At 40.6% G+C, this 26,361-nt stretch overlaps 1 protein-coding gene across 5 annotated transcripts in view; it reads right to left on the minus strand.

Annotated features, from left to right (window-relative positions):
* LOC137655690 (carboxylic ester hydrolase-like) overlaps window positions 1-26,361 on the minus strand; it is a 156,579-nt gene that overhangs the window by 33,752 nt on the left and 96,466 nt on the right. For all 5 annotated transcript variants that reach the window (XM_068389656.1, XM_068389654.1, XM_068389655.1 and 2 more), the window contains exon 7: window positions 5,663-5,846. In XM_068389656.1, coding sequence (XP_068245757.1) covers window positions 5,663-5,846 — 184 coding nt within the window. The remainder of the gene's footprint in view (window positions 1-5,662; window positions 5,847-26,361) is intronic.

Genomic DNA, 26,361 nt, shown 5'->3' on the forward strand with positions numbered 1-26,361 from the left:
TGAACAATCATAGAATTATATAACATTTTGTATACTATAATCAAAGGATTATCAATGTAATTTGTTAAGAAAGCTTCCTCTGCAAAATCTTGATGCAGAGTACTTAATACTAACTAGATGCTGGCATACAACACTCATATCTTAACCAGTTTATTACTAAAATAGAGCTCATCTGATATGACAGGTTATTAAAATCAACATTCTCTTACAGATTTTATGTATAAAATGTTATTGGCTACTGTTCTAGGTAATATCATGTTACTGCTTTTTTAGTCTAGAAAAGGTATAATAAGTGGTATAAAATTTTGTAAGATTCATGTAATTCTAATTAGTGATTATCCTCCCATTTATGTTACAGATTTTTTTTCATTGTGCAAAGAAAAGAACAGCATGGTATGTACAGTAATAAAAAAAATCATTTTAGCTGTTATTTCTAAATAGCATTTCTACTTCTTAACCTCTACAACTTCAAAGATATTATACATGCAGTTAACCATGAAATAATTGGCTTTACCCAATAAGCATCAGTTACCAAGTTTTTACACATATCCTTGGTCATATATGGATGGACAATGAGCTACCTGTTAATAATGGACAATTTTACTTGGATTAATATTTTAATTCTCTTATCTTCTTTAATTGGGAATTTGTTTATAAATGCTAGATGTATTCCTCATGAACTTAATAATCTTTCAATGAGGGATGGCTTGGATCTTGATTATGCCCAGCTCCCATTAAATAGATGGGTTTTATAAGAGACTGCTAACCCTGGTAAAGACCATCATTGTCAAGGTGACCTTACAATTGTCCATCTTGCAAATTCAGGCCTCCTCTCCCCTCACCCAATTCGGAATCATCAATGGATGAGCATTACAACTCATCCAATTTGTCACACATGAGCGCAACTTCACCATGGAACTCAGGGAGCTGCCCTATTTTCATGCCATGCCCCACTGAACAGCAACGTCCAAAAATGGGAAGGGACTAATCGCAGCTCTTTCCCCACACACTCTGATCATGCATAAGCAGTCTCATCTTCCTAATTGGTGTGAAGATTCTTTAGTAGGAAACTGGGGTTTTAGTTGGACAACTTCAAGCTGACCCTTGGTGAGAGGCATAGTAACTATTGGAATAAGTTAGCCCCTTGAAATAAGATATCTTGGCTCTGTTTGTATTAGATGATACAAAGAAACATTACCTGCTTCTGAGAGTGGTGGAAGCATTATACTAAGATCTAGATGGAATCATGCGTTTCATATGAGTTCATGCCAAGATTGTGTATAATCGGCCCGAGTAAAAATTCCTATTTGGAGTGGCATGATGAGAAAACTTCTGAACCAGATAAGCAACTCAAAGTGAAGCCAGAAGGAAATCATCCTTTTCTATACTGCCATCCTGAGGAACGAGTCAGCCTGTGAAACGATCCATGACTCGTGCCCAACTATGGTTGAAAACTTATTTTGTGAAGTAAAAACAGAGTTGGGAAAGTAGGTCAGACAGTGATATCAAACATGGTCCTCTACATTGTCTGTATAGTTAGTTAATAAGAATAATGTAGAGGAACTAGTAGAACTCATTCAAGATGCTGTTCTACTTACATCTCAGAACATTTTTGTTTACTCACTCACTCCACTGGCTCTGTGTCCATGTGGTCCTTAGCTGTCTCTACAAAACTCCTCCACTCTTCCCTATCTAGTGCGGTATCATGCCAGCGGGCAGGCGCTCAAGGTCTCAAGTGTTCCACATCTCTTTTAACATTATCTTCCCATCTCATACGTGGTCTCCCCAAGGGTTGTTTTCCCTCTGGTCTACCAAGCACCACTCCCCTGGCAATCCTGTTGTCCTCCAGCCCACTGCAGCCTTTGTGCTCTTATGATGTTGGTTATTAAGGGAAGCTCTGACAACTGTCTCAATTCATGGTTATGTCTCCTTCGCCAAAACTCTTCATTGTTCATATACTGGTCCCCACATTTTCCTCAATATACCATTCTCAGATACTAAAAGTCTTCTCTCCATTTCTTCAGTTAACCTCCATGTTTCACAACCATAAGCAAAGATAGGCCTGACTATTATTGTATAGGTTATAAATTTAGTTTTCCTGCTCAGGTTTCTGGACTTGAATGTTTCTTTCAGTGAGCAGAGGCACCTTGCTCCTGTAGCTATCCTTATCTTTATTTCATCTTCAACTTTGTTGTCTGAGGTGACTGTTGATTCCAGATACATAAATTCATCTACGTCTTTCAAATTTAATCCTGCACATGCTATGTTACCAAGTTCACTTCCTTGTCTTGAAACCTACCATTTTTGTTTGGGTTGTTTATCCTTTATTTGGGTTGTTCTATCAAGTTCAGGAACATTTGTTTGCATCCTTAATTGGACATCTTACTGTCTTCATTGCTTATTTGTGAGTTGAAATTCCCTCCCTCAACTCAGTGTGCTTAATTTTTCTCCCCTTGTCCTTGTGTTTAAGTAGAGACTCTGAACATTGTTGATGTTGGTGTTAATTCAAAGTAACATGCATGAATGTAAGAATAAGAGTAGGTAATTGCAAAATTAAAGAGCCCTCTTCCACCATAATGTAGTCCATAGCAGCCACACATCATTGTTCAAGCAAAAAAGTTATCCAAGCTCTCGTTGAACCTAAGAATTAAGCGTTGTTTCTCTCTTCCCAGACACAAACATTGAATTTATCCAAGATCCTGTGAGACGACCAGAGTAGGAGCACAACGTAAGGAAACTGATTAATAATTATGGAAATGATTACAATTTCTGGTTATCAGAATCCATACTTTTGAATTTTTGTAGTAAGTTGTAAAATGACTAGCTAATCGCTCACTTCTTTTTTCTTTTATTGAAACAATTTATGTCAACAACCAAAAAATTTTACTAACCCCACCCTGTTATTTTTTTATTATATTGAGCCTTGTTCTGAATAAAAATGGGATGCAATTACAGGTGATTCAATGTACTGTTTTCTTGTTCTTGCAATAATCTAAAATCATACTTATGATTCCATTTCCCACATGTCATTATACAGGGACAAGGAAGATAAAATTTAAACCCTAGACGCACCACAACTTGCACACAGCAACTCTAGCCGGGTAGAACAGGTGTTCATTCCTCTTCTAAGAAACGAACCTGTTAATGAAGTCTCTTAACAATAACTAAGTCCAACCTGATTTAGGCCAAATGTCCTTTTTCTTGCTTGAGTTGCCCTTGCTGGCATTTGTCCCACTCACATAATTGTAACCTTGTTTGGTCCGTGTGCCACCAGTGCTGCCTTTGACAAATCTAAAGACTACTGGAGAACAATATTGGCCACAACAAATCAATCAGTTTCCCAACTATACAATGAACTAATGCTATACCTATTACCAAATATACAGTATATCTACTGAATTTCCCAAATCTTTTAAAGGCTGAAGTACCAGTTGTTGTCATTGTTGAGATGGGTGATAAATGATGAATAGACATGGGGATACGGAAGGGCATCATGGAAACCTGTCCCTATAGTCTCACTGATTATTGTAATACCTGAGATTTGGATGTAGTATTATGTTCAGGTACAGGACAAGACATTCCCCTACCTACCATCATCAGTTTATGCCAAGATTTCTTGCGTAATTTGAATTCAATGTAGCAATATACATCTCGAAATAACATCCCAGAAGTCATTCGACTAGTTGTATAATGACTTCTTTTTTTCAATTCTCCTTTCTCGCTTGTGGATTTATAGATTCATGTTTGTGTTTGTGCTGCATAATTGTTTTTTATTGAAAATAAATGTTGTGAATAATCTTATCTCTGCCGATCTGGGTCGCCCATTATTTTGTAAGATACATGTGACCCTCAAACCAAGAAAACATAGAAAATGTAGGTAAGCCACACTGTACTTCACTTATGTGACTATGCAATACCTCCATCTTGATTGAATGATTGATTGATTCATTTGAAGTTTTCTGGCATCCTGCCATTGAAGGTCATTGATGACATTATCATTTATTATAAATAAAGCATAAATGAATATTCACATAATACAATAAAAGCAAAGATGTCATCATAAAATTTAAATGGCTTTCAGAAGACCTACGTCTGAAATAAATCTAAAAATAACGCTAGCAAAATACCGTCACATCATGTCTAAGAATCTAAGCAAGGATGAACCTGCCATCCTCACCTCATGCCTCAAACAGGTATCTATTTTTTTTGGTACTTTAAGTGGGGCATGCCGTCAGCCTCATTGTCCAGGGTACCAAACAGTCATCGCAATATGGATGGTATTGGCCAGTTAGCAGAAATTAATGTGTTATCCATGTGTGATCAATGCAGAGATGACAAAGAGTAGTCTCCAACTTTTGGAGCATTATGTTATACTTCCAAGGGGATATAACATTTGTTATTTCTCTCATTTTATTTTCACAAAACTATCCTAATGGTGTTGCCAATTATCATGAATCAAATTCTTAATTCTGGGTAAACAATCATCACAGAAAATGAGATACCTTTTTGGTAGCAACTAAGGTGTAGCATTCTTTGCCAGTAAATCTGCCTTCTCATTTCCAGAGACACCTATTTGTGCCAAAACCCAGGAAAATTGAACTGTTATATCTCTCAGGGCCATTGTCACATTCACACATGCTGAGGTGTCTACATCTTGTATAGACCAAAGCAGTAGTTATTATCAATTCATATGACTGTGATAAGTGAAATGTAGCTGATGGGGCAAAGAACGGCAACAATAGGAACTGAATCTACAACATTGTTGGTTATTGCAATACCAGATGAACTCCAAAAGTATTATCATGTTTAGTAGGGATCTAAGGTAGAGGCCTTGCAATCATCACCAATATTAGTCTGCAATTCCTGTTGAATTTTAATATGTCATTGTAACATTTAAAATAACAAATCAGTCACGAGTCTCCAAACTTGAAAGTGACGAAAAAAGTGTGTCTCAGTGGGACTGCATCTCTCTTAAAATAACTGACTTGAGGCTAAAGTTCTTGGGTGTAACTGTCCAGATTCTCTGCTGTTTCTTACCACTTTTCTTTCATTTTATCCAGTTGTTTTTAGACTCATCTTTTTGCATTAAAATTTTTCTGCATTACAGTACTGTATTGTACATTGACTACGGTTAAGCTATACGTGTCAGTCACCATATAACTTAGAGCATTAACTACCAAACAATGAAGTTGGGTACTCAGTTCCATTCTGCACCATCAGAAGTAAGACTTACAAATTTTAAGAATGAAACCAATGCTATGTCTAAATAGATGAGACCAATTTCACGTCATACATTCTTATGTTAGAATTTCAGTAAACACCTTCAGAATTTTCTCTTTGATTTGATATCAACTATAGTAGTAGTCATAAAAAAATTAAAGTACATTTTTTACTATAACATTACTAACATGTTTCAAACATTAATGTTCAATATTTAAATTGGGAAAAAATGACAACAAAGTAAAAGATATCCAGAAAAAAATTTTCAGCACCTATAATTTTCTGAAAAACTTCACATTTTAGGATTTGAGAAAATTGTTTAACTGGGTATAACTTGAAGAAACATTTTAAATAATGAAAATATTATCCATCAAATTACCTTTTATAAGTTATTAAAGCTGCTGAATTATATGGAAAGAACACGTGCCTTCACAAAACTTACGCATATCTACCAGGTATCCTCCCACGTCTCTGGTAACTCCCATGACAACAGGAACTTTATGAAATTTTCCGGCTGAGAGTAACTTCAGGGGATGATCTGGTATGACGAGGGTTGTCTCAGTTGCATGTTCTGCATCTTGAGCAGTTGGGCCCATTTTGTCATTGCCCACGACAGGATCACGGGTCTACAATTTTAAATAAAAAACATCATTAAATAATAGAATATTATGGTTATTATTGTTAGTCAAATATTCTCAGCATAAATAATCTTAAATTTTTGTTAAAATAGACCTGAAGTATAAACGGCAATGGCTTTACAGATGTAATGTGCCTCACACTCAACATGAGGAAATGAACAGTGATGTTCTAATAACAATTATTGAAAAGTCATACGGATATAATACAAATTTGTTTGAAATTGGAGTTATTGTCTACAGCAATGGATTTAATTTTATTTGGATAGACACACTGGTCTATGAGAGATTATTAAGGCAAAATACGCTTAAAGTGTAAGCCTACGGCAAAAACCCCAAGTTACATCTAGTTTACACGATATGGTCAATGTGATTAGGTCAACCCTTTTTAGAGGTTTTTGGCTTTTCCCTAATGTAAAATCAGGTGACCGATACCTTTAAAAGAGGCTTTGGACACGTTAATAACTGGTTTACTTATTGGGGTATGATTCTAAACAAAAGAAAGGACCATTTAAATGATTTGCATGTTGCATAACATGCCTCTACTTTGTCTTCATGATTCAGTGTGCATGTGCAGGTATAATGTTGTTTGATTACAATCAGTATTTGGATATGCTATATGATACATTATGCTTGAAGTTCTTTTTATGCAACAATTATTATATTATCTAATAAAGCCAGACTAATACCTATCCATCTCCATAAATCCATAGGGATGATGACATTTGGGTCATCTGCCTCAAACTGTGTTTTTGTTTTTATTAGCGATTTAATCTCTAAGACAAAATTTCTCAAGCTGCTTTCCTTGCAATGGTAAACATAACTTAGATAATGATGAGAAAAATGATATTTTAATTCTGAAATAAATTTTTTAATATACTTACCCGGTGAATATATAATAGCTGCTGCTCCAGCGGCCCGACAGAAAACACACACAAAAACTCGCGAGCGATCGCTATGAAGGTTGCGGGTGTGCCCACCAGCGCCAACTATCGGCCAGATACCGCATATACATGTAAACAGACCCAATTTTTCTCATCCCGCTGGGTCTCTATCGGGGAGGAAGGGGGGGCCTTTAATTTATATATTCACCGGGTAAGTATATTCAAAAATTTATTTTAGAATTAAAATATCATTTTTAAATATTTAACTTAGCCGGTGAATATATAATAGCTGATTCACACCCATGGTGGTGGGTAGAGACCAGAGTTAATTAAGTTTACAGCGTATATGCTTAGAGTTTTTGACAGTTATATCATAACAAAACCCAAATATATAAAGGTACCTGGTAAGGAAGTTGACTTAGACGATTACTCTGCCTTATTAGTCTGTCTTCCTCACGAAGCCCAGCGATCCTCTTAGGATGCTGAAAGATTCCCAGGAGCTGAAGTATTAAGGGCTGCAACCCATACAACAGGACCTCATCAAACCCCTAATCTGGGCGCTCTCAAGAAATGACTTTGACCACCCGCCAAATCAACCAGGATGCGAAAGGCTTCTTAGCCTTCCGTACAACCCAAAAAAAACAATATTAAAAACATTTCAAGAGACAGATTAAAAAGGATATTGGAATTAGGGTAATGTAGTGGTAGAACCCTCAACCACTACTGCACTCGCTGCAACGAATGGACCCAGTGTGTAGCAGTCCTCGTAAAGAGTCTGGACATCTTTTAAGTAAAATGACGCGAACACTGACTTGCTTCTCCAAAAAGTCGCGTCCATAATACTTTGCAGAGATTTATTTTGCTTGAAGGCCACGGAGGTTGCTATAGCTCTAACTTCGTGCGTCTTAACCTTAAGCAAACATCGGTCTTTCTCATTCAAGTGAGAATGAGCTTCTCGTATTCAAAATCTGATAAAATATGACAAAGCATTCTTTGACATAGGCAATGATGGTTTCTTAACTGAGCACCATAATGCCTCAGATTTACCTCGTAATGACTTAGTACGAGCTAAATAGAACTTAAGAGCTCTAACAGGACATAATACTCTTTCCAGTTCGTTGCCTACGATCTCTGATAAGCAAGGAATATCAAAAGATTTAGGCCAAGGACGAGAAGGCAGTTCATTTTTGGCCAGGAAACCAAGTTGAAGTGAACAAGTGGCTTTTTCTGTAGAAAAGCCGATGTTCTTACTGAAGGCATGAAGTTCACTGACCCTTTTAGCCGAAGCCAAGCACACTAGGAAAAGTGTCTTGAGGGTGAGATCCTTCAGGGAGGCTGAATGTAATGGCTCAAACCTGTCTGACATGAGGAACCTTAGGACCACGTCTAAGTTCCATCCAGGAGTTGCCAAACGACGTTCCTTAGAGGTCTCGAAAGACTTAAGGAGATCTTGGAGATCTTTATTGTTGGAAAGATCTAAGCCTCTATGTCGAAAGACCGAAGCCAACATGCTCCTGTAGCCCTTAATCGTGGGAGCTGAAAGGGAGCGAACCTTTCTCAGATGTAAAAGAAAATCTGCGATTTGGGCTACAGAGGTACTGGACGAGGACACAGATGCTGACTTGCACCAGTCTCGAAAGACTTCCCACTTCGACTGGTATACTCTGATGGTAGAAGCTCTCCTCGCTCTTGCAATCGCACTGGCTGCCTCCTTCGAAAAAACCTCGAGCTCTTGAGAGTCTTTCGATAGTCTGAAGGAAGTCAGACGAAGAGCGGGGAGGCTTTGATGGACATTCTTTACGTGGGGCTGACGTAACAGATCTACCCTTAGAGGAAGACTTCTTGGAAAGTCTACCAGCCATTGAAGTACCTCGGTGAACCACTCTCTCGCGGGCCAGAGGGTAGCAACCAACGTCAACCTTTTCCCTTCGTGAGAGGCGAACTTCTGCAGTACCTTGTTGACTATCTTGAATGGTGGGAATGCATATAAGTCCAGAAGAGACCAATCCAGTAGAAATGCGTCTATGTGGATTGCTTCTGTATCTAGGACTGGAGAGCAATAGATTGGTAACCTTTTGGTCAACGAGGAGGCAAAGAGGTCTATGGTGGGTTGACCCCAAGTAGCCCAAAGACTCTTGCCCACATCCTTGTGGAGGGTCCATTCCGTGGGTATCACCTGACCCCTCCGACTGAGACAGTCTGCCAAGACGTTCAAGTCCCCCTGGATGAATCTCGTCAACAGGGAGATGCCTCGATTTCTTGACCATAAGAGAAGGTCCCTTGCGATCTCGAGCAGCGTGAAGGAGTGTGTGCCTCCTTGCTTGGAGATGTACGCCAAAGCTGTGGTGTTGTCTGAGTTGACCTCTACCACTTAGTTTTGAAGAAGCTTTCGAATATCATCAAGGCCAAGTGGACTGCTAATAGCTCCTTGCCGTTGATGTGCATGCTCTTCTGACTTGAGGTCCACAGACCCGAGCATTCCCGACCGTCCAGGGTCGCACCCCAACCCAAATCCGACGCGTCTGAGAACAACACGTGGTTTGGGTTCTTGACTGCTAGGGATAGTCCCTCTCTCAGACTGATATTGCTGTCCCACCAGTTCAGGCATGCCTTTACTGGTTCGGAGACTGGGAATGATACCGTCTCTAACGTCCTGTCCTAGTTCCAGTGAGAGGCTAGATGGAACCGGAGAGGCAGAAGGTGTAGTCTCCCTAGTGAGACAAACTGCTCCAGGGATGAGAGAGTCCCTACGAGACTGTTCCAACTCCTGACTGAACAAACGTTTTCTTTTCAGCATTAGTTGGACTTCGAGCAGGGCTTGTTCTATTCGGTGGCAGACGGAAAAGCCCGAAAAAAAACTGGACTGCGAATCTCCATCCCCAAATAGAGAATAATCTGGGTGGGATCAGTTGGGACTTTTAGGTTGACCAAAAGTCCCAACTCCTTGGCCAGACTCAACGTCCAATGTAGATCCTGCAGACAGCGAAGACTGGACGATGCTCTGAGAAGCCAGTCGTCCAAGTACAGGGAGGCTCGGATCCCCGATAGATGGAGGGATTTTGCCACATTCCTCATGAGCCTCGTAAACACGAGAGGAGCAGGACTGAGGCCAAAGCACAGGGCTCGAAACTGGTACCCCACATTCCTGTAAACAAACCTCAAAAACGGTTGGGAATCCGGGTGTATAGGAATGTGGAAGTATGCCTCCTGAAGGTCGAGAGAGACCATCCAGTCGCCTTCCATTAATGCTGTCAAGACAGCCTGGTAGACTTCATCGTGAAGTTTGTCTTGACAATGAACACATTGAGCGCACTTGCCTCTTACGTACTCCTGCAGTGAACATGGCTGCCAGATCATTGGAGCCATCACTGAGGGACTTGTTCCTGCAGAGAACGTGGCTGTCAGATCATTGGAGCCATCCCTGAAAGCCTTGTTTATGCATGACATAATTGTACAGCAAAACTTCAAACGCTCGAAAAAACTCCTAACAGGAGATGGTCTAGCTCTGAAGTCGACCATAAAATCTTGGAGCGTCTCATGGCCAGGCGACAGGGAGAGTCTATGAGGTTTGAGAAGTCTATCTGGGCAGAGGCAGGAACTCCCAAGCCGAGAACTTCTCCCGTGTCATATCAGACTCTCGCTCTATAAGCCAGCTTAAAAGTAGGGAAAGCAAAGGCTGTCTCCCCCAAAACTCCTCCTGGTGATAAACCAGTCGCCTAGCAAACGTAAAGCTCTCTTAGAAGAGCGAGAGAGCACTAGCTTATAAAACAACGGCTTCGAAGTAGCTAGGCCTAGTGTAAACTCTGACGTTTAGGCGAACGAGGAGCAGCAGTTACAAAAAGATCCGGACAAAGATCCTTAAAAATCAGCATGATTTATTTAAAGTCCATAGAGGGCTGAGCAGCTTTAGGCTCCTCTCTGTCTGACAGAGTCCTCAAGGGAATATCAGTAGGAGGGGGAACAGCAACTTCCTCATCTGAAGGAACCTTGTCCGACAATAGCCGAGTCTCAAGCAAGGGAGAGACCTGCCGTGGTGGCAATGCTTGACAAGCAGAGTCCACACGCAAAGGAGCAACAGTAGCAGTCAAGGACGCTATGTCATGTAACTGCTTAAAGGACTGACCAGCAACAACCAACAGGTGCGGGAGGACGCTCGACGTCAACTCGAGACTGTCTTGACTGCCTAGACTGAGCAGTCAAAACAACTCTTGACTGCGGTGCTTGACGCTCAACGTCAAAACAAGTCAACTTCGCTGGTTGGCGAACGTCCTGAACGTCAACAAGAGCATGCGGCAGCGGCTGAACGTCCACAAGCGGCTGAAAGTCAACATGGGACTGCATCGAGTGAGGCTCTACAAAACGTGACTGACGTGACTTTGTAACGTCAACGTCAACAGGACGAGGAAAGGTTCGTTTGGGCGGCTGACGGCCAGGATCTCGATCAGCTAAGCGGCGAGGATCATCGTGAACCTGCTCAGCAGAATAGTCCTCCATAAGAGAGGCAAGCTTATTCTGCATGTCTTGCCGTACAACCCATTTAGGATCAACGGGAACGGTTGCGGTAAGAGACGAGGGTAACGTCTGTGACTGCAAAACCTTGCCTACAAAAAGACTCTCGGAGCCTGTGTTACGCTTTTGTTTAGGCGGCGAGCAGTCTTCCGATGACTGCATAGGGTCAGAGCTGTCCTAATAGTTAAAACCAGGACGCTGGACCTGTCCTGAAAGGACTGACTTTCGCTTAAAGGGCCTCGAAACCTTGTTCCACGGTTTCTTATGCGAAAAGCCTTCGGATGACGAGGAGAAAATCGTCTCGCTCGTCTTATGGTAGGGGCGGTGTTGATGAGACACGCCTGAAACCATAGAGGGAACGTCTGTTCGCTGATCAAGTCCTCTCGAACCCATAAGTCGTACGACATTACTTCTCCCCTGGGCTTGGGAGCTTGCAAGAGGTCTCGGACTAGGCGAACGACAGGCACGAACAGACGAACCCTCGGTCGCAACACTGATAACACTTTGCGCAATATCACTTTATCAATACGATTTTCTGTTTTGCACTTATTTCACTGAAATCGAATTTTTTAACAATTCACATTAGGTATGAATAAAACTGATTTCTACCTGAAGTACGCAATTCTACCCTCATCAAAAGGTTATAATTGCGAAATCAGTCGTATAATGTAAGCACATTAATACAAGCAAAAAACAGTAAACATATCTTAAGATAAAAAGATCAGTGGCTGGGAAGGAGACTAAACACTAGTTCATTCAAAACTAAGTTTTCAATCTCTCACCGAACAGTGCCTTGGGACGAGAATAAAAACTAAAAACGTTTTATCCTTTCTCCCCGTACAGAGACTAGGGACGAGAGTAAAACGTTACTCGCTTGGGACGAGAATAAAGATCGGAACGTTCTCTCTCCTCTCTCCCCCTCCGTCTCTATCTCTCTTTCTCTCTCTCTCTTGATTTCGCACCGAAGAGAAGAGCCCACTTACCTTTCGTCAATAAACAGGTTATTTGACCAAAGGAAAAAACTGAAAGGTTTTTCAATTAAAAAGTTCCTTTAAAATAGTATTTAAAACATTTAAGCTTTGAAAGAAGAATGAACAAAACGTCAGAATCGATTTGCTCTTTCTGCAAAGTGAAACCGGGATACTCTCTCTCTCTATCGTAACGATAGAGCGCAAACTGCGTAGCATAAACTAAACGTTAGTTCATCTTTGAAACAGTACGAAGACTATTCAAAGAAAATCTTTCATAAAATATCTACTAAAAAATATTCATTTAATAAGTTTTAAATCATTTGCTCTGTAAAAGTTATTTACGATTGAAAGGGCTCAACGTTGTTTAACTTCGGTTTCCAAGTTAGGACCGCCTACTCTCAGGAAAGGTCGCATATAAACAAATCATTAAAATTTATCTTGATGTTTATTATAAATGGAAAGCTAATCGAAGAGGCCTAATAAAGGCGGTCGAGATATAAAATATATAGAGGAAAATCTATAATTAATTTATAACGTGATAAGATAATTGCTAAAAGCCTAAAACACACTTCCGTACTAAGGGAAGGGTCGGCCATTTAAAAGTCAAAGAAAGTCCAAAAAAACAATCCAAATTCATCAAAAATTAAATCTATCCAAAAACGAGTTCAAGATTTAAGTTGAAGATAAAACACCTGCACTGCGAAAGCTCAAACCAAAAGGAAGTACTTCACCAAATATGTTGAGAAAACTCCAGGTTATACAGCGAGTATTGATACGTCTTGTCATTAAGGCCGACAGAGAAAAAATTGGGTCTGTTTACATGTATATGCGGTATCTGGCCGATAGTTGGCGCTGGTGGGCACACCCGCAACCTTCATAGCGATCACTCACGAGTTTTTGTGTGTGTTTTCTGTCGGGCCGCTGGAGCAGCAGCTATTATATATTCACCGGCTAAGTTAAATATTTAAAATTGCCCTTTTTCCTATTTTCAATACTCCATGCTTTATAAAAGAACTTGAGTTATCACATTGATTATACTTACATGTAAAATGAGTGCAATGTTATAAAAATCAATACCTATTACCAAAGATAATTACTTCAATATACATATACAGTACTGCCAGATTGTGAGAAGCCCTCTTGGCAGCGTTTTACATGTCTGTCTTAACTACTGATTTAAATTATGCTATAGGTTTTATCTGCATATTATTTAGATTAAATTTTTCTTTTTTATATGGGAACTATTTTTGGTGAATTACTGGCCTTTTTAGCTTATTGCATTTGATTACGAGATCATGTTGAGGAACAGTAATAACAATGCTGACCTTTCACTTTAAATCATTTGCCAGTGTAACAGTAGTCCCAACTGTTTTTCACATCTAACTCTGCAATTATAACTACCTACAATCATTATTTTAACTCCTAATGAATACAGTACTATCAACATGAACCATTGTCACAGTTGGTATGAAACTTTACCTACAGATTTTATAATACTAGTTGGAATATAAGCATTACCTAAAATGTCCATTTATAGCCTATATACCAATAGTCAGTTTTGTAATTTTTTATTGAATATGTCGCCTTAGAATTGGCCATACATGTTTGACTCACAAGTTCCTGATGAGTGGCAGGTGTCAGCCATTTTGTGATGATTATTTGGTTCCTCTGTTGAATGTTCCAGTCTTGTGGGTACAGTAACAGGAGACAATTTCTGTCCGAAGCTCGTGGTGAGGATGGAAGGTATATCCTCACCAAGATTCTTGGAGGTGACAGTTTTTATGAGGCCAGAGGCATTTTCAAGTTCATATTGGAAGCTGGGTTTCTTACTTATTTTTAAATATATTAAAATTTAAAAGCTTCATTATTAAGTTATTTATCATTTTGTGTTTTTATTATAGATTATAGTTTTTTATCTTAAAGTATTTAATGATTAATTAAGTATACTTAAATTAGCATCAATGACCACTGATGTTATGATGTCAGTAAATTACAAATCAGCTATTCATTCCAAACAATGGCTTAAAAATATGTCAGAACTAAATCCAATATATCAACAGATGTGGCCCCATTATTAACTGGAGATAATCAGATCAACAGAATTCACAACTGACATGTAAGGCAGATCACTAAAACGGATTATCTAAATGGAAGACAACCTGTGAATAGTGGTTTTTCACACACCTTTGTTTAATACACGACACCTACAAGGTGTTCGCGCGAGGGTTGTAACCTCTGCATTCCATGCTTTTATCTTTCTCTAGTATATTTGGAAGATTTATATTAGGAAAGGTATAAGGAAGGACCTTTCTCACCGGGCGTCACAGGCCTCTTCACAGAAATAGATTTTTCCTTCGTCAAAATCCCTTTTCACAAATTAGTTTCCCAAGATAACATAATATTCTTGGTTTTGTGGAATTGTTCTCATCCCTTTTCTAGAAGGTAATCAAATAGTTAGCGCTGATGTAATCAGCTCCATGTTCATAGATATATTTGCCTAAAGTGCCTGGCAGTCACTTTTGTACTTATTCTGATATTTATTAGTAAGTCCTACATTGCCTTTCATGAAGGCAAAACTGTTTTGGTAAATTAAATAATATAATTGAAAACTGGAATTAAGCACTTTAAATTAGACTTGGCTTCAAAGATAATAGATAAAAAATTAGGATCTCATGATTAACAGGGTTAAGGGCAGTACTAAAATCAAGGCCGATTGTACAAACTTCCTGACCACAAACAAGGGATTTCTGTAGACCTCCAGAAATTGTAAGAAAGGCATCATATGCTCCAAGGCCTTTGTGAAAGCCAAACTGTAAATTGGGAAAAAAATTATTACCTTCAGCATGCCTATTTAGAGGTTTTGTTGATGTCAAAAGTGCACCAGCATTTAATAGAATTTGCATTGAACGCAATTGCCTTAGTGGCATCGATGTGTCTCCTATAGTTATCCTCGTATTTTCCCAGATTTAGATTCTCAAATGCAAGCCTTTGGTTGAAGAAACTATGACTATTCTTTTTCTTCATTTATTTCATCAATAATCACTACAGCACTGTTTTGACAAAACTATGTCTTTATTATGTGATTGCTGATTAACATAAGTTTATAATTTCTTTTGAATATGAGGTTCAGCAAAAAAAATTATGATTAATTATTTTAAAATTATATGTTATATAAAATGAAAAAATGAAAAAAATTAGAAGTTGAAAATGTTTCAAATTTCAGAGTCAAAAAATTGATTACCTGTATATACATTCCAACTTACTCTAACCTAACAAATAAAGAAAGATTTATCAAAAAAATTACATATTTGGAAGTAATATGCATTTTTCCTAAAGATACAAACCTGTAGCTATTTATAAGGGATATTACATACGGCGAAGCTGAAAGACGAGCCATAAGACTTTAGCGAGAGTTAACCACCAACCGCTAGTTAGCACGGGGTGGGGGGTAGTTTGCTACCACACTCACTCACACAAATGGGTTGAGTAACCACTTTTTGCTGGGAGGTAGGACTTCTAGGGGAGTAGGTGCTGGTGGGCCAATCCGTATAAATAGCCACAGGTTTGTATTGTCAGGAAAAATACTAATTACTGTACTTATGAATTTGTCTTTCGTTTCGTCACTGATACAAACCAACGCTATTTATAGGGGATGACTTACCCTTTAAGAGGGTGAAAGTCTGTGCCAATTGGCTTTTTCAGCATTGACCCAGTGTTTCCCCGTACTGTACATGTTCCACACATAACTAGTAAAAACCACATACCTCGCTAAAACCGTGATATGCATGGCCAGCGGCCTACGCAACCTGTGTGCTTGTGATACTGGCAATGTGACCAGTCTAGGTATAAATTCTCAGAAAAAGTTGACTCTTGGAATCAACTATGGATGTTACCCGATCCCACCTCGCCAGGGGGGTATGGGGAGGTAACAAGTATATCTCTCTATACCAGATTACACAAGGGAAATGGTTCTACCTTCAAGTAACAAGTATATCTCTCTATACCAGATTACACAAGGGAAATAGTTCTACCTGCAAACAGAGAAGTCAGCTTTGTAAATTACCATAGGTGTTGTTACCCCACAGGGTGGAAGATGAAAGAAAGAGCCAGTCATTCATCATTCAACCCCAACTTAAACAGGGTTAAACTCTACCCTCTCTCATCTGCTACTTGTCCATCAAGGAGCCTCAGATGAGTAAACCATTATTGTGAAGTCTCCATGTTTCTGTGGGTCACGTCATGCAATAAGAGGGCGGTGAAGATAATTTGACGCTTCTACATGCCTGCGTCACAGAGTAGTCTTCGTAAAGACAGTAGGGCATACTCCAGCCCCTAACATTATGAGCTTTCCGTCTCCTTATGAGAAGGATCAGGATTCAACTCTTGGTCTATGACCTTGCAAATCCGGGCAGAGAACGTGCTCTTGGTGATCCTTCTCTTGACCTTCCCCAAGCTGACGAAGAGTGCGATCACTCGGGGGTGAGCTCTTGTAGTTTCCTTATTATTATTATTATTACTTGCTAAGCTACAACCCCAGTTGGAAAAGCAGGATGCTATAAGCCCCGAGGCTCCAACAGGGAAAATAACAGTGAGGAAAGGAAAGAAGGAAAAATAAAATATTTTAAGAAGAGTAACAATATTATAATAAATATCTCCTATATAAACTATATAAACTTTAACGCAACAAGAGGAAGAGAAATAAGATAGAATAGTGTGCTCGAGTGTAGGGTAGAGACAACCGTTTCTTTAACATAGTAACCATTGATCTGGATAATTAGTCATTCTGTGAAAGACTCCCAGTCCGAAGGGCTCACATTCTGTGATCCAAGCTGCCAGCATCGAAGTAAAGTATTACCTGACACATCATTGTGAATAAACGACATTGAGGGTGGTCCATGGGGTTTGCCGACTCTCATGGCCGAAGCCAACCCAAGCAAGAGACCTATCATCAAGATCAGGTGATGATTTGCTGCTTGGTGTCCTGGGTTGTAAGTTGCAGCCTTTAAAGACCAAAGGACGTGAACCATGGCCCGTGGAGGAGGTCTCCCTTCATACTGAGGGCCTGTAGGCTTGAAACTCCATATGAAGATGGGTGATGCCGACGTAGAGGAAAAGTTAAATTTCTTTCGGTCTGAATGCACGGCTCAAGGACTAGCGGTGGTTTTTCAAAGCCGAGACAGAGAGAAGCTTTTTTCCCGAAGGTAAATGAGGCACTCCTCTATTGCTGGAATAGTGACATCAAGGGGAGAGATACCCCCTCCATGCTATCCCCTACAGTCCCCTTGGCCTGGAAGGCCAAAGTCGAAGAGCTACACAGATATCCAGACATCCTCTTTACAACTAGTTGCAGAAAGGACTTTCCGAGAGAGAAGGATCTAGGTAGTCTCCAGACGTGAAGTCGTGGTGAAGATACAACTTGTGAAAGGTGTTCACATGTGGCTGTTATTGTTAATGAGGGAGTTCTCTCGGGATCTAATCGGCAGTTGCAGATGAGTCAGCTGGGCGTGACAAGACTGCTGGGCAAGACAGAGTTTAATGGCCTACTCCTGAAGATCAAGGGCAGGGTACTCCTGAAGATCAAGGGCAGGGAATGGATGAATCCAATTCTCGTAGGATCTCCGTTGGGGAGTTGTAGACAGGTAAGCTTGGCGTGACTAGTTTGCTGGGCAAGAAATGTCTCACTGGTGATTGAGTGATTGATTCTAAGTTTTCTGGCATCCTGACATCGTAGGTCATTGACGCTGATATCATTTATCAGATATAAAGAATAAAAGAATATTCAATTAAAACCATGAAGGCGATGTCAATATAAAATTTAAATAGCTTTCAGAAGACCTACGTCTGAAATAAATCTAAAAATACTAGCATAGTACGTCACATCATGTCCAAGAATTTTGGCAAGGATAAACCTGCTATCCTCACTCCGAGCATCAAACAGACATCTATTTCTTAAGGTGCTATAATTAGGGCATTTCGTTAACAAATGCCTCACTGTTAAGGGTACCAAACAGTCGTTGCAATATGGTTGTTATTTTTCATTTAGCAGAAACTTGTGTGTCAACCGAGTGTGACCAATGCAGAGACAAAAAGAGTAGTCTCCCACTTTCGGGGCATCATGTTATATCTCCAAGGGGATATAACATTCGTTATTTTTCTCATCTTATTTTCAACTGAATTATCCCAAAGTTGTTGGCAATTATCATAAATCAAATTCTTAATGCTGGGTAAAAAATCATTACACAGAATGGCATAACTTCTTGGTAGGAACTCAGCAGCAGCATTCTTTGCCGGTGAATCTGCCTTCTCATTTCCAGACATACCTACGTGTGCCGAAAACCAACAAAATCGTACTGTTACACCCTTCAGTCCAATAATAAAAAGCCACTCTAAAGACATACCTACGTGTGCCGAAAACCAACAAAATCGTACTGTTACACCCCTCAGTCCAATAATAAAAAGCCATTCTAAAATCTTTAAAACTAAAGGGCTAATGGAACTAAAAGCTTCTTAAGCTTGAAGGACACTTCTTGCATCACTAAAACTGGTAAAATTTCCTTCATATTTTAACGCTATTTTCTCAATAGCAGTTAGTACGCCACATAGTTCGGCAGTAAATATAGATGATACTAGAGGAAGTGCACCTCTACAATTAAAAGCACTACTATATACTCCAAATCAAACACCAACATCAGATTTGGAGCCATCAGTATACATAAAAGTCGATTCCCTATGTTCAGCAACATGTTCCATAAAGAGGGACCTGTCTTCTAAGTCAGTCATATTCTTTTATATACCAATAAAATATTTGCAAAAAGATATCTACGGTAATTTCCATGGAGAGGTTGATGATATCCACATGGGAGTACCTTGTTTTTACCTATATCTTGACTGTCTACTAATGTTTTTACCTGGAAACCATAAGGTTGAGGAGATTTTGGGTGCAACTCAAAATACCTACAATGCCTTACAAGGTTTGCAGTCTGACAGGCTAAAGAATTAGGAAGTCTTTACACCCTAAACCAATATCGAACAGTAGAAGACTTCTGGTAAAATTCTAAAGGTAATTCTACAGCAGCAACAAGGAGGCTTAGGACAGGTGAAGTTCTAAAGGCTCCTGTGGACAATCTGATACCAGCATGGTGTATAGAATCTAGAACATTTAAACTGCTTACAGTGGCTGAGGAGTATATTTCACACCCATAACTAATTTCTGAAAACATTAAGGCCTTTAGAATTAGAGTTTAGTGAAAGGTTGAAAAAAAGCAAATCAGACAATGGCTAGGTTCAGTAAAATTTGGAAATCAAATTGCCTGAAATTATATATAAAATCAGACTATACACCAGTTTAGTGAAATTGGTGTTACTAAATGGACATGAGTCATGTATGATAATGCAACAAATCCAATAGAATAACTAAATTTGAGAACAAAACCCTCAGAAGGATATTAAGAGTTAAATGGCAGGACTGGATTAGAAATGAAACTGAGCTCATGGTGAGGGGTAGATGGAGATGGTTTGGGCATGCTCTTTGCACTCCACAAGAGAGATTAGTTCACCAAACTTTTAGCTGGACTCCAAAAGGCACTAGAAGGGTTGGAAGACCAGGGCCTTCATGGCTAAGGACTATGAAGTGTGAAGTGAGATATAATTAATGGAGAAGTACTGAATTACAAGCTCAAGACAGAGATGACTGGCAAAATTTAACCGAGGGACTTTGCGTCAATAGGCGTAGGAGATGATGATACATACATACATATACCAATTTTGGGTGGTAGCCGACATCAAACAAATGAAACAAAACAGGGGACCTCTCCTCTCTACATTCCTCCCAGCCTGACAAAGGACTCAACCGAGTTCGGCTGGTACTGCTAGGGTGCCACAGCCCACCCTCCCCCATTATCCATCTCAGATGAAGCTTCATAACGTTGAATACCCTACTGCTGCTACCTCCGCGGTCATCTAAGGCACCGGAGGAAGCAGCAGGGCCTACCGGAACTGCGTCACAATCGCTCGCCATTCATTCCTATATCTAGCACGCTCTCTTGCCTCTCTCGCATCTATCATCCCATCACCCAGAGCTTTCTTCACTCCATCCATCCACCCAAACCTTGGCCTTCCTCTTGTACTTCTCCCATCAACTCTTGCATGCATCACCTACTTTAGCAGACAGCCATTTTCCAATCTCTCAACATGGCCAAACCACCTCAACACATTCATAGCCACTCTAGCTGCTAACTCATTTCTTAAACCCGTTCTCACCCTCACTACTTCGTTCCTAACCCTATCTACTTGAGATACACCAGCCATACTCCTTAGACACTTCATCTCAAACACATTCAATTTCTGTCTCTCCATCACTTTCATTCCCCACAACTCCGATCCATACATCACAGTTGGACAATCACTTTCTCATATAGAACTCTCTTTACATTCATGCCCAACCCTCTATTTTTTACTACTCCCTTAACTGCCCCTAACACTTTGCATCCTTCATTCACTCTCTGACGTACATCTGCTTCCACTCCACCATTTGCTGCAACAACAGACCCCAAGTACTTAAACTGATCCACCTCCTCAAGTAACTCTCCATTCAACATGACATTCAACCTCACACCACCTTCCCTTCTCGTACATCTCATAACCTTACTCTTACCCACATTAACTCTCAACTTACTTCTCTCACACACCCTTCCAAATTCTGTCACTAATCGGCCAAGCTTCTCTTCCGCGTCTGCAACCAGTACAGTATCATCCGCAAACAACAACTGATTTACCTCCCATTCATGGTCATTCTTGTCTACCAGTTTCAATCCTCATCCAAGCAATCGAGCATTCACCTCTCTCACCACTCCGTCAACATACAAGTTAAACAACCACGGCGACATCACACATCCCTGTCTCAGCCCCTCTCTCACCAGAAACCAATCACTCACTTTATTTCCTATCCTAACACATGCTTTACTACCTTTGTAGAAACTTTTCACTGCTTGCAATAACCTTCCACCAACTCCATATAACCTCATCACATTCCACATTGCTTCCCTATCAACTCTATCATACGCTTTCTCCACATCCATAAACGCAACATACACCTCCTTATCTTTTGCTAAATATTTCTCACATATCTGGCTAACTGTAAAAATCTGATTCATACAACCCCTACCTCTTCTAAAACCACCCTGTACTTCTAAGATTGCATTCTCTGTTTTATCCTTAATCCTATTAATCAGTACTCTACCATACAATTTTCCAACTACACTCAACAAACTAATACCCCTTCAATTACAACACTCATGCACATCTCCCTTACCCTTATATATAGTGGTACAATATACGCACAAACAAAATCTATTGGTACCATTGACAACACAAAACACATATTAAACAATCTCACCAACCATTCAAGTACAGTCACACCCCCCTCCTTCAACATCTCAGCTCTCACACCATCCATACCAGATGGTTTTCCTACTCTAGTTTCATCTAGTGCTCTCCTCACTTCCTCTCTTGTAATCTCTCTCTCATTCTCATCTCCCATCACCGGCACCTCAACACCTGCAACAGCAATTATATCTGCCTCCCTATTATCCTCAACATTCAGTAAACTTTCAAAATATTCCGCCCACCTTTTCCTTGCCTCCTCTTCTTTTAACAACCTTCCATTTCCATCTTTCACCATCTCTTCAATTCTTGAACCAGCCTTCATTACTCACTTCACTTCTTTCCAAAACTTCTTTTTATTCTCTTCATATGAATGACCCAATCCCTGACCCCACCTCAGGTCAGCTGCCCTCTTTGCCTCACTTACCTTGCGCTTTACTTCCACATTTTTCTCTCTATTTCTTCCATACTTCTCTACACTATTACTCTGCAGCCATTCTGCAAAAGCTCTCTTTTTCTCTTCCACTTTTACCTTCACTCCTTCATTCCACCATTCACTGCCCTTCCTCATGCTGCCTCCAACAAACTTCTTGCCACACAATCACTTGCAATCCCAACAAAATTTTCTTTGACTAACTTCCACTCCTCCTCTAAATGAGATGATGATAATTTTAAAGTTTTGCGGTCTGGCCCCCATGATATATGGGACAAAACTTTTAAAAGATTCAGAGCTGAAGACATTTTACTTTTAGTGCTTTTGTGGAGGATTAAATTTTGTTCTGTTTTTATTTTTGTTGTTTTTGCCAAATCCTGAGAGAGAGAGAGAGAGAGAGAGAGAGAGAGAGAGAGAGAGAGAGAGAGAGAGAGAGAGAGAGAGAGAGAGAGAGAGAGAGTGTGTGTGTGTGTGTATCGATTGTTTGTTGTGAGAAAGACTGTTGGTATAAATGAGATTGTTTGTTTATGTTTTTAATTAGGTTACGACAGTGACAGTGGTGAATGTCCTGGGTGAATGCTTATTTTGATTTTGACTGCGGCTAGAGGCTGTTGTGAATGCTGGATTATATTCTAAGTCATTTTTCGACCAGCGTGGAAGTGTTTATTTATATTCTGAGTAAGTACAGTTTTGTTTATCTTTGCTTGTCGTGATTGTGAATGATAGGAACAATTTATTTATCTTTGATTATAGTGCGATAGTTTAGTTAGCTAGGAGTGTTCCTAAGTGTTTTTCTTTTTTTATTTTGGCAGGCCATGATTCCTCCTTTGGAGAGTTATTTTTCGAATGCTTTTATATAGTTGCTGACCTGGCCTGGAATTGATTTTGTACTGCTTTTTGGATTGCTGAACCGTTGATGACCTGGGCTGTGATTGATGTTGTTTTAAGACTGCTCTTTGGATTGACGATTGTTGATGACCTGGCCCGTTTACTTTCAATTGATGATGATGATGATAATGATGATGATTATAAGTACCACCTAATCACCGAGACAGTTGTGGCAAATTGCCACCCAGTGGATTGTTGACCACAAAGCTGTGGTAGTGGGCTGCAAAAGACAGTTGGCAGTGTGTGGACGACTGTGTTGGTGTCCATAAAATATATATATAAAAATGATATTTTGATTATAAAATAAATTTTTGAATATACTTACCCGGTGAATATATAATAGCTGACGTCTCCGGCGGCTCGACAGAAAATCACAAAAACTCGCGAGCGATCGCTATGAAGGTTGCGGGTGTGCCCACCAGCGCCAACTATCGGCCAGATACCGCATATACATGTAAACAGCTCCAGTTCTTCTCATCCCGCTGGGTCTCTATCGGGGAGGAAGGGGGGGCCTTTAATTTATATATTCAACGGGTAAGTATATTCAAAAATTTATTTTATAATCAAAATATCATTTTCAAATATTTAACTTAGCCGGTGAATATATAATAGCTGATTCACACCCATGGTGGTGGGTAGAGACCAGAATTAATAAAGTTTACAGCGTATATGCTTAGAGTTTTTGACAGTTATATCATAACAAAACCCAAATATATATAGGTACCTGGTAAGGAAGTTGACTTAGACGATTACTCTGCCTTGTTAGTCTGTCTTCCTCACGAAGCCCAGCCATCCTCTTAGGATGCTGAAAGACTCCCAGGAGCTGAAGTATTAAGGGCTGCAACCCATACAACAGGACCTCATCAAACCCCTAATCTGGGCGCTCTCAAGAAATGACATTTGACCACCCGCCAAATCAACCAGGATGCGAAAGGCTTCTTAGCATTCCGTACAACCCAAAAACAAGATTAAAAACATTTCAAGAGACAGATTAAAAGGATATTGGAATTAAGGGAATGTAGTGGTAGAACCCTCACCCACTACTGCACTCACTGCAACGAATGGACCCAGTGTGTAGCAGTCCTCATAAAGAGTCTGGACATCTTTTAAGTAAAATGACGCGAATACCGATTTGCTTCTCCAAAAGGTCGCGTCCATAATACTTTGCAGAGATCTGTTTTGCTTAAAGGCCACGGAAGTTGCTATAGCTCTTACTTCATGCGTCTTAACTTTAAGCAAGCATCGGTCTTTTTCATTCAAGTGAGAATGAGCCTCTCGGATTAAAAATCTGATAAAATATGACAAAGCATTCTTTGACATAGGTAATGATGGTTTCTTAACTGAGCACCATAAGGCCTCAGATCCACCTCGTAAGGACTTAGTACGAGCTAAGTAGAACTTAAGAGCTCTAACTGGACACAGCACTCTTTCAAGTTCGTTGCCTACGATCTCTGGCAGGCAAGGTATATCAAAAGACTTAGGCCAAGGACGAGAAGGCAGTTCATTTTTGGCCAGGAAACCAAGTTGAAGTGAACATGTGGCTTTCTCTGTAGAAAAGCCGATGTTCTTACTGAGGGCATGAATTTCACTGACCCTTTTAGCCGAAGCCAAGCACACTAGGAAAAGCGTCTTGAGGGTGAGATCCTTCAGGGAGGCTGAGTGTAATGGCTCAAACCTGTCTGACATGAGGAACCTTAGGACCACGTCTAAGTTCCATCCAGGAGTTGCCATACGACGTTCCTTAGAGGTCTCGAAAGACTTAAGGAGATCTTGGAGATCTTTATTGTTGGAAAGATCTAAGCCTCTATGTCGAAAGACCGAAGCCAACACGCTCCTGTAGCCCTTAATAGTGGGAGCTGAGAGGGAGCGAACATTTCTCAGATGTAAAAGAAAATCTGCGATTTGGGCTACAGAGGTACTGGACGAGGACACAGATGCTGACTTGCACCAGTCTCGAAAGACTTCCCACTTCGACTGGTATACTCTGATGGTAGAAGCTCTCCTAGCTCTTGCAATCGCACTGGCTGCCTCCTTCGAAAAGCCTCGAGCTCTTGAGAGTCTTTCGATAGTCTGAAGGCAGTCAGACGAAGCGCGGGGAGGCTTTGATGAACATTCTTTACGTGGGGCTGACGTAAGAGATCTACCCTTAGAGGAAGACTTCTTGGAATGTCTACCAGCCATTGAAGTACCTCGGTTAACCACTCTCTCGCGGGCCAGAGGGGAGCAACCAACGTCAACCTTGTCCCTTCGTGAGAGGCGAACTTCTGCAGTACCTTGTTGACTATCTTGAATGGTGGGAATGCATATAAGTCCAGATGAGACCAATCCAGTAGAAACGCGTCTATGTGGATCGCCTCTGGATCTGGGACTGGTGAGCAATAGATCGGTAACCTTTTGGTCAACGAGGTGGCAAAGAGGTCTATGGTGGGTTGACCCCAAGTCGCCCAAAGACTCTTGCACACGTCCTTGTGGAGGGTCCATTCCGTGGGTATCACCTGACCCCTCCGACTGAGACAGTCTGCCAAGACGTTCAAGTCCCCCTGGATGAATCTCGTCAACATATGAGAAGGTCCCTTGCGATCACGTACAACGTGTGGGAGTGTGTGCCTCCTTGCTTGGAGATGTACGCCAAAGCTGTGGTGTTGTCTGAGTTGACCTCTACCACTTTGTTTCGAAAAATGCTTTCGAATTTCATCAAGGCCAAGTGGACTGCTAATAGCTCCTTGCCGTTGATGTGCATGCTCTTCTGACTTGAGGTCCACAAACCTGAGCATTTCCGACCGTCCAGGGTCGCACCCCAACCCAAATCCGACGCGTCTGAGAACAACACATGGTTTGGGTTCTTGACTGCTAGGGATAGTCCCTCTCTCAGACTGATATTGCTGTCCCACCAGTTCAGGCATGCCTTTACTGGTTCGGAGACTGGGATTGATACCGTCTCTAAAGTCTTGCCCTTGTTCCAGTGAGAGGCTAGATGGAACTGGAGAGGCCAAAGGTGTAGTCTCCCTAGCGAGACAAACTGCTCCAGGGATGAGAGAGTCCCTACGAGACTCATCCAACTCCTGACTGAACAACGTTCTCTTTTCAGCATTAGTTGGACTTTGAGCAGGGCTTGTTCTATTCGGGTGGCAGACGGAAAAGCCCGAAAAACTGGACTGCGAATCTCCATCCCCAAATATAGAATAGTCTGGGATGGGATCAGTTGGGACTTTTCTAAGTTGACCAAAAGTCCCAACTCCTTGGCCAGACCCAACGTCCAATGTAGATCCTGCAGACAGCGATGACTGGACGATGCTCTGAGAAGCCAGTCGTCCAAGTACAGGGAGGCTCGGATTCCCGATAGATGGAGGAATTTTGCCACATTCCTCATGAGCCTCGTAAACACGAGAGGAGCAGGACTGAGGCCAAAGCACAGGGCTCGAAACTGGTACACCACATTC

The sequence above is a fragment of the Palaemon carinicauda genome, chromosome 16 (genome assembly GCF_036898095.1).
Source record: "Palaemon carinicauda isolate YSFRI2023 chromosome 16, ASM3689809v2, whole genome shotgun sequence".
In the NCBI taxonomy this organism is placed as follows: domain Eukaryota; kingdom Metazoa; phylum Arthropoda; class Malacostraca; order Decapoda; family Palaemonidae; genus Palaemon; species Palaemon carinicauda.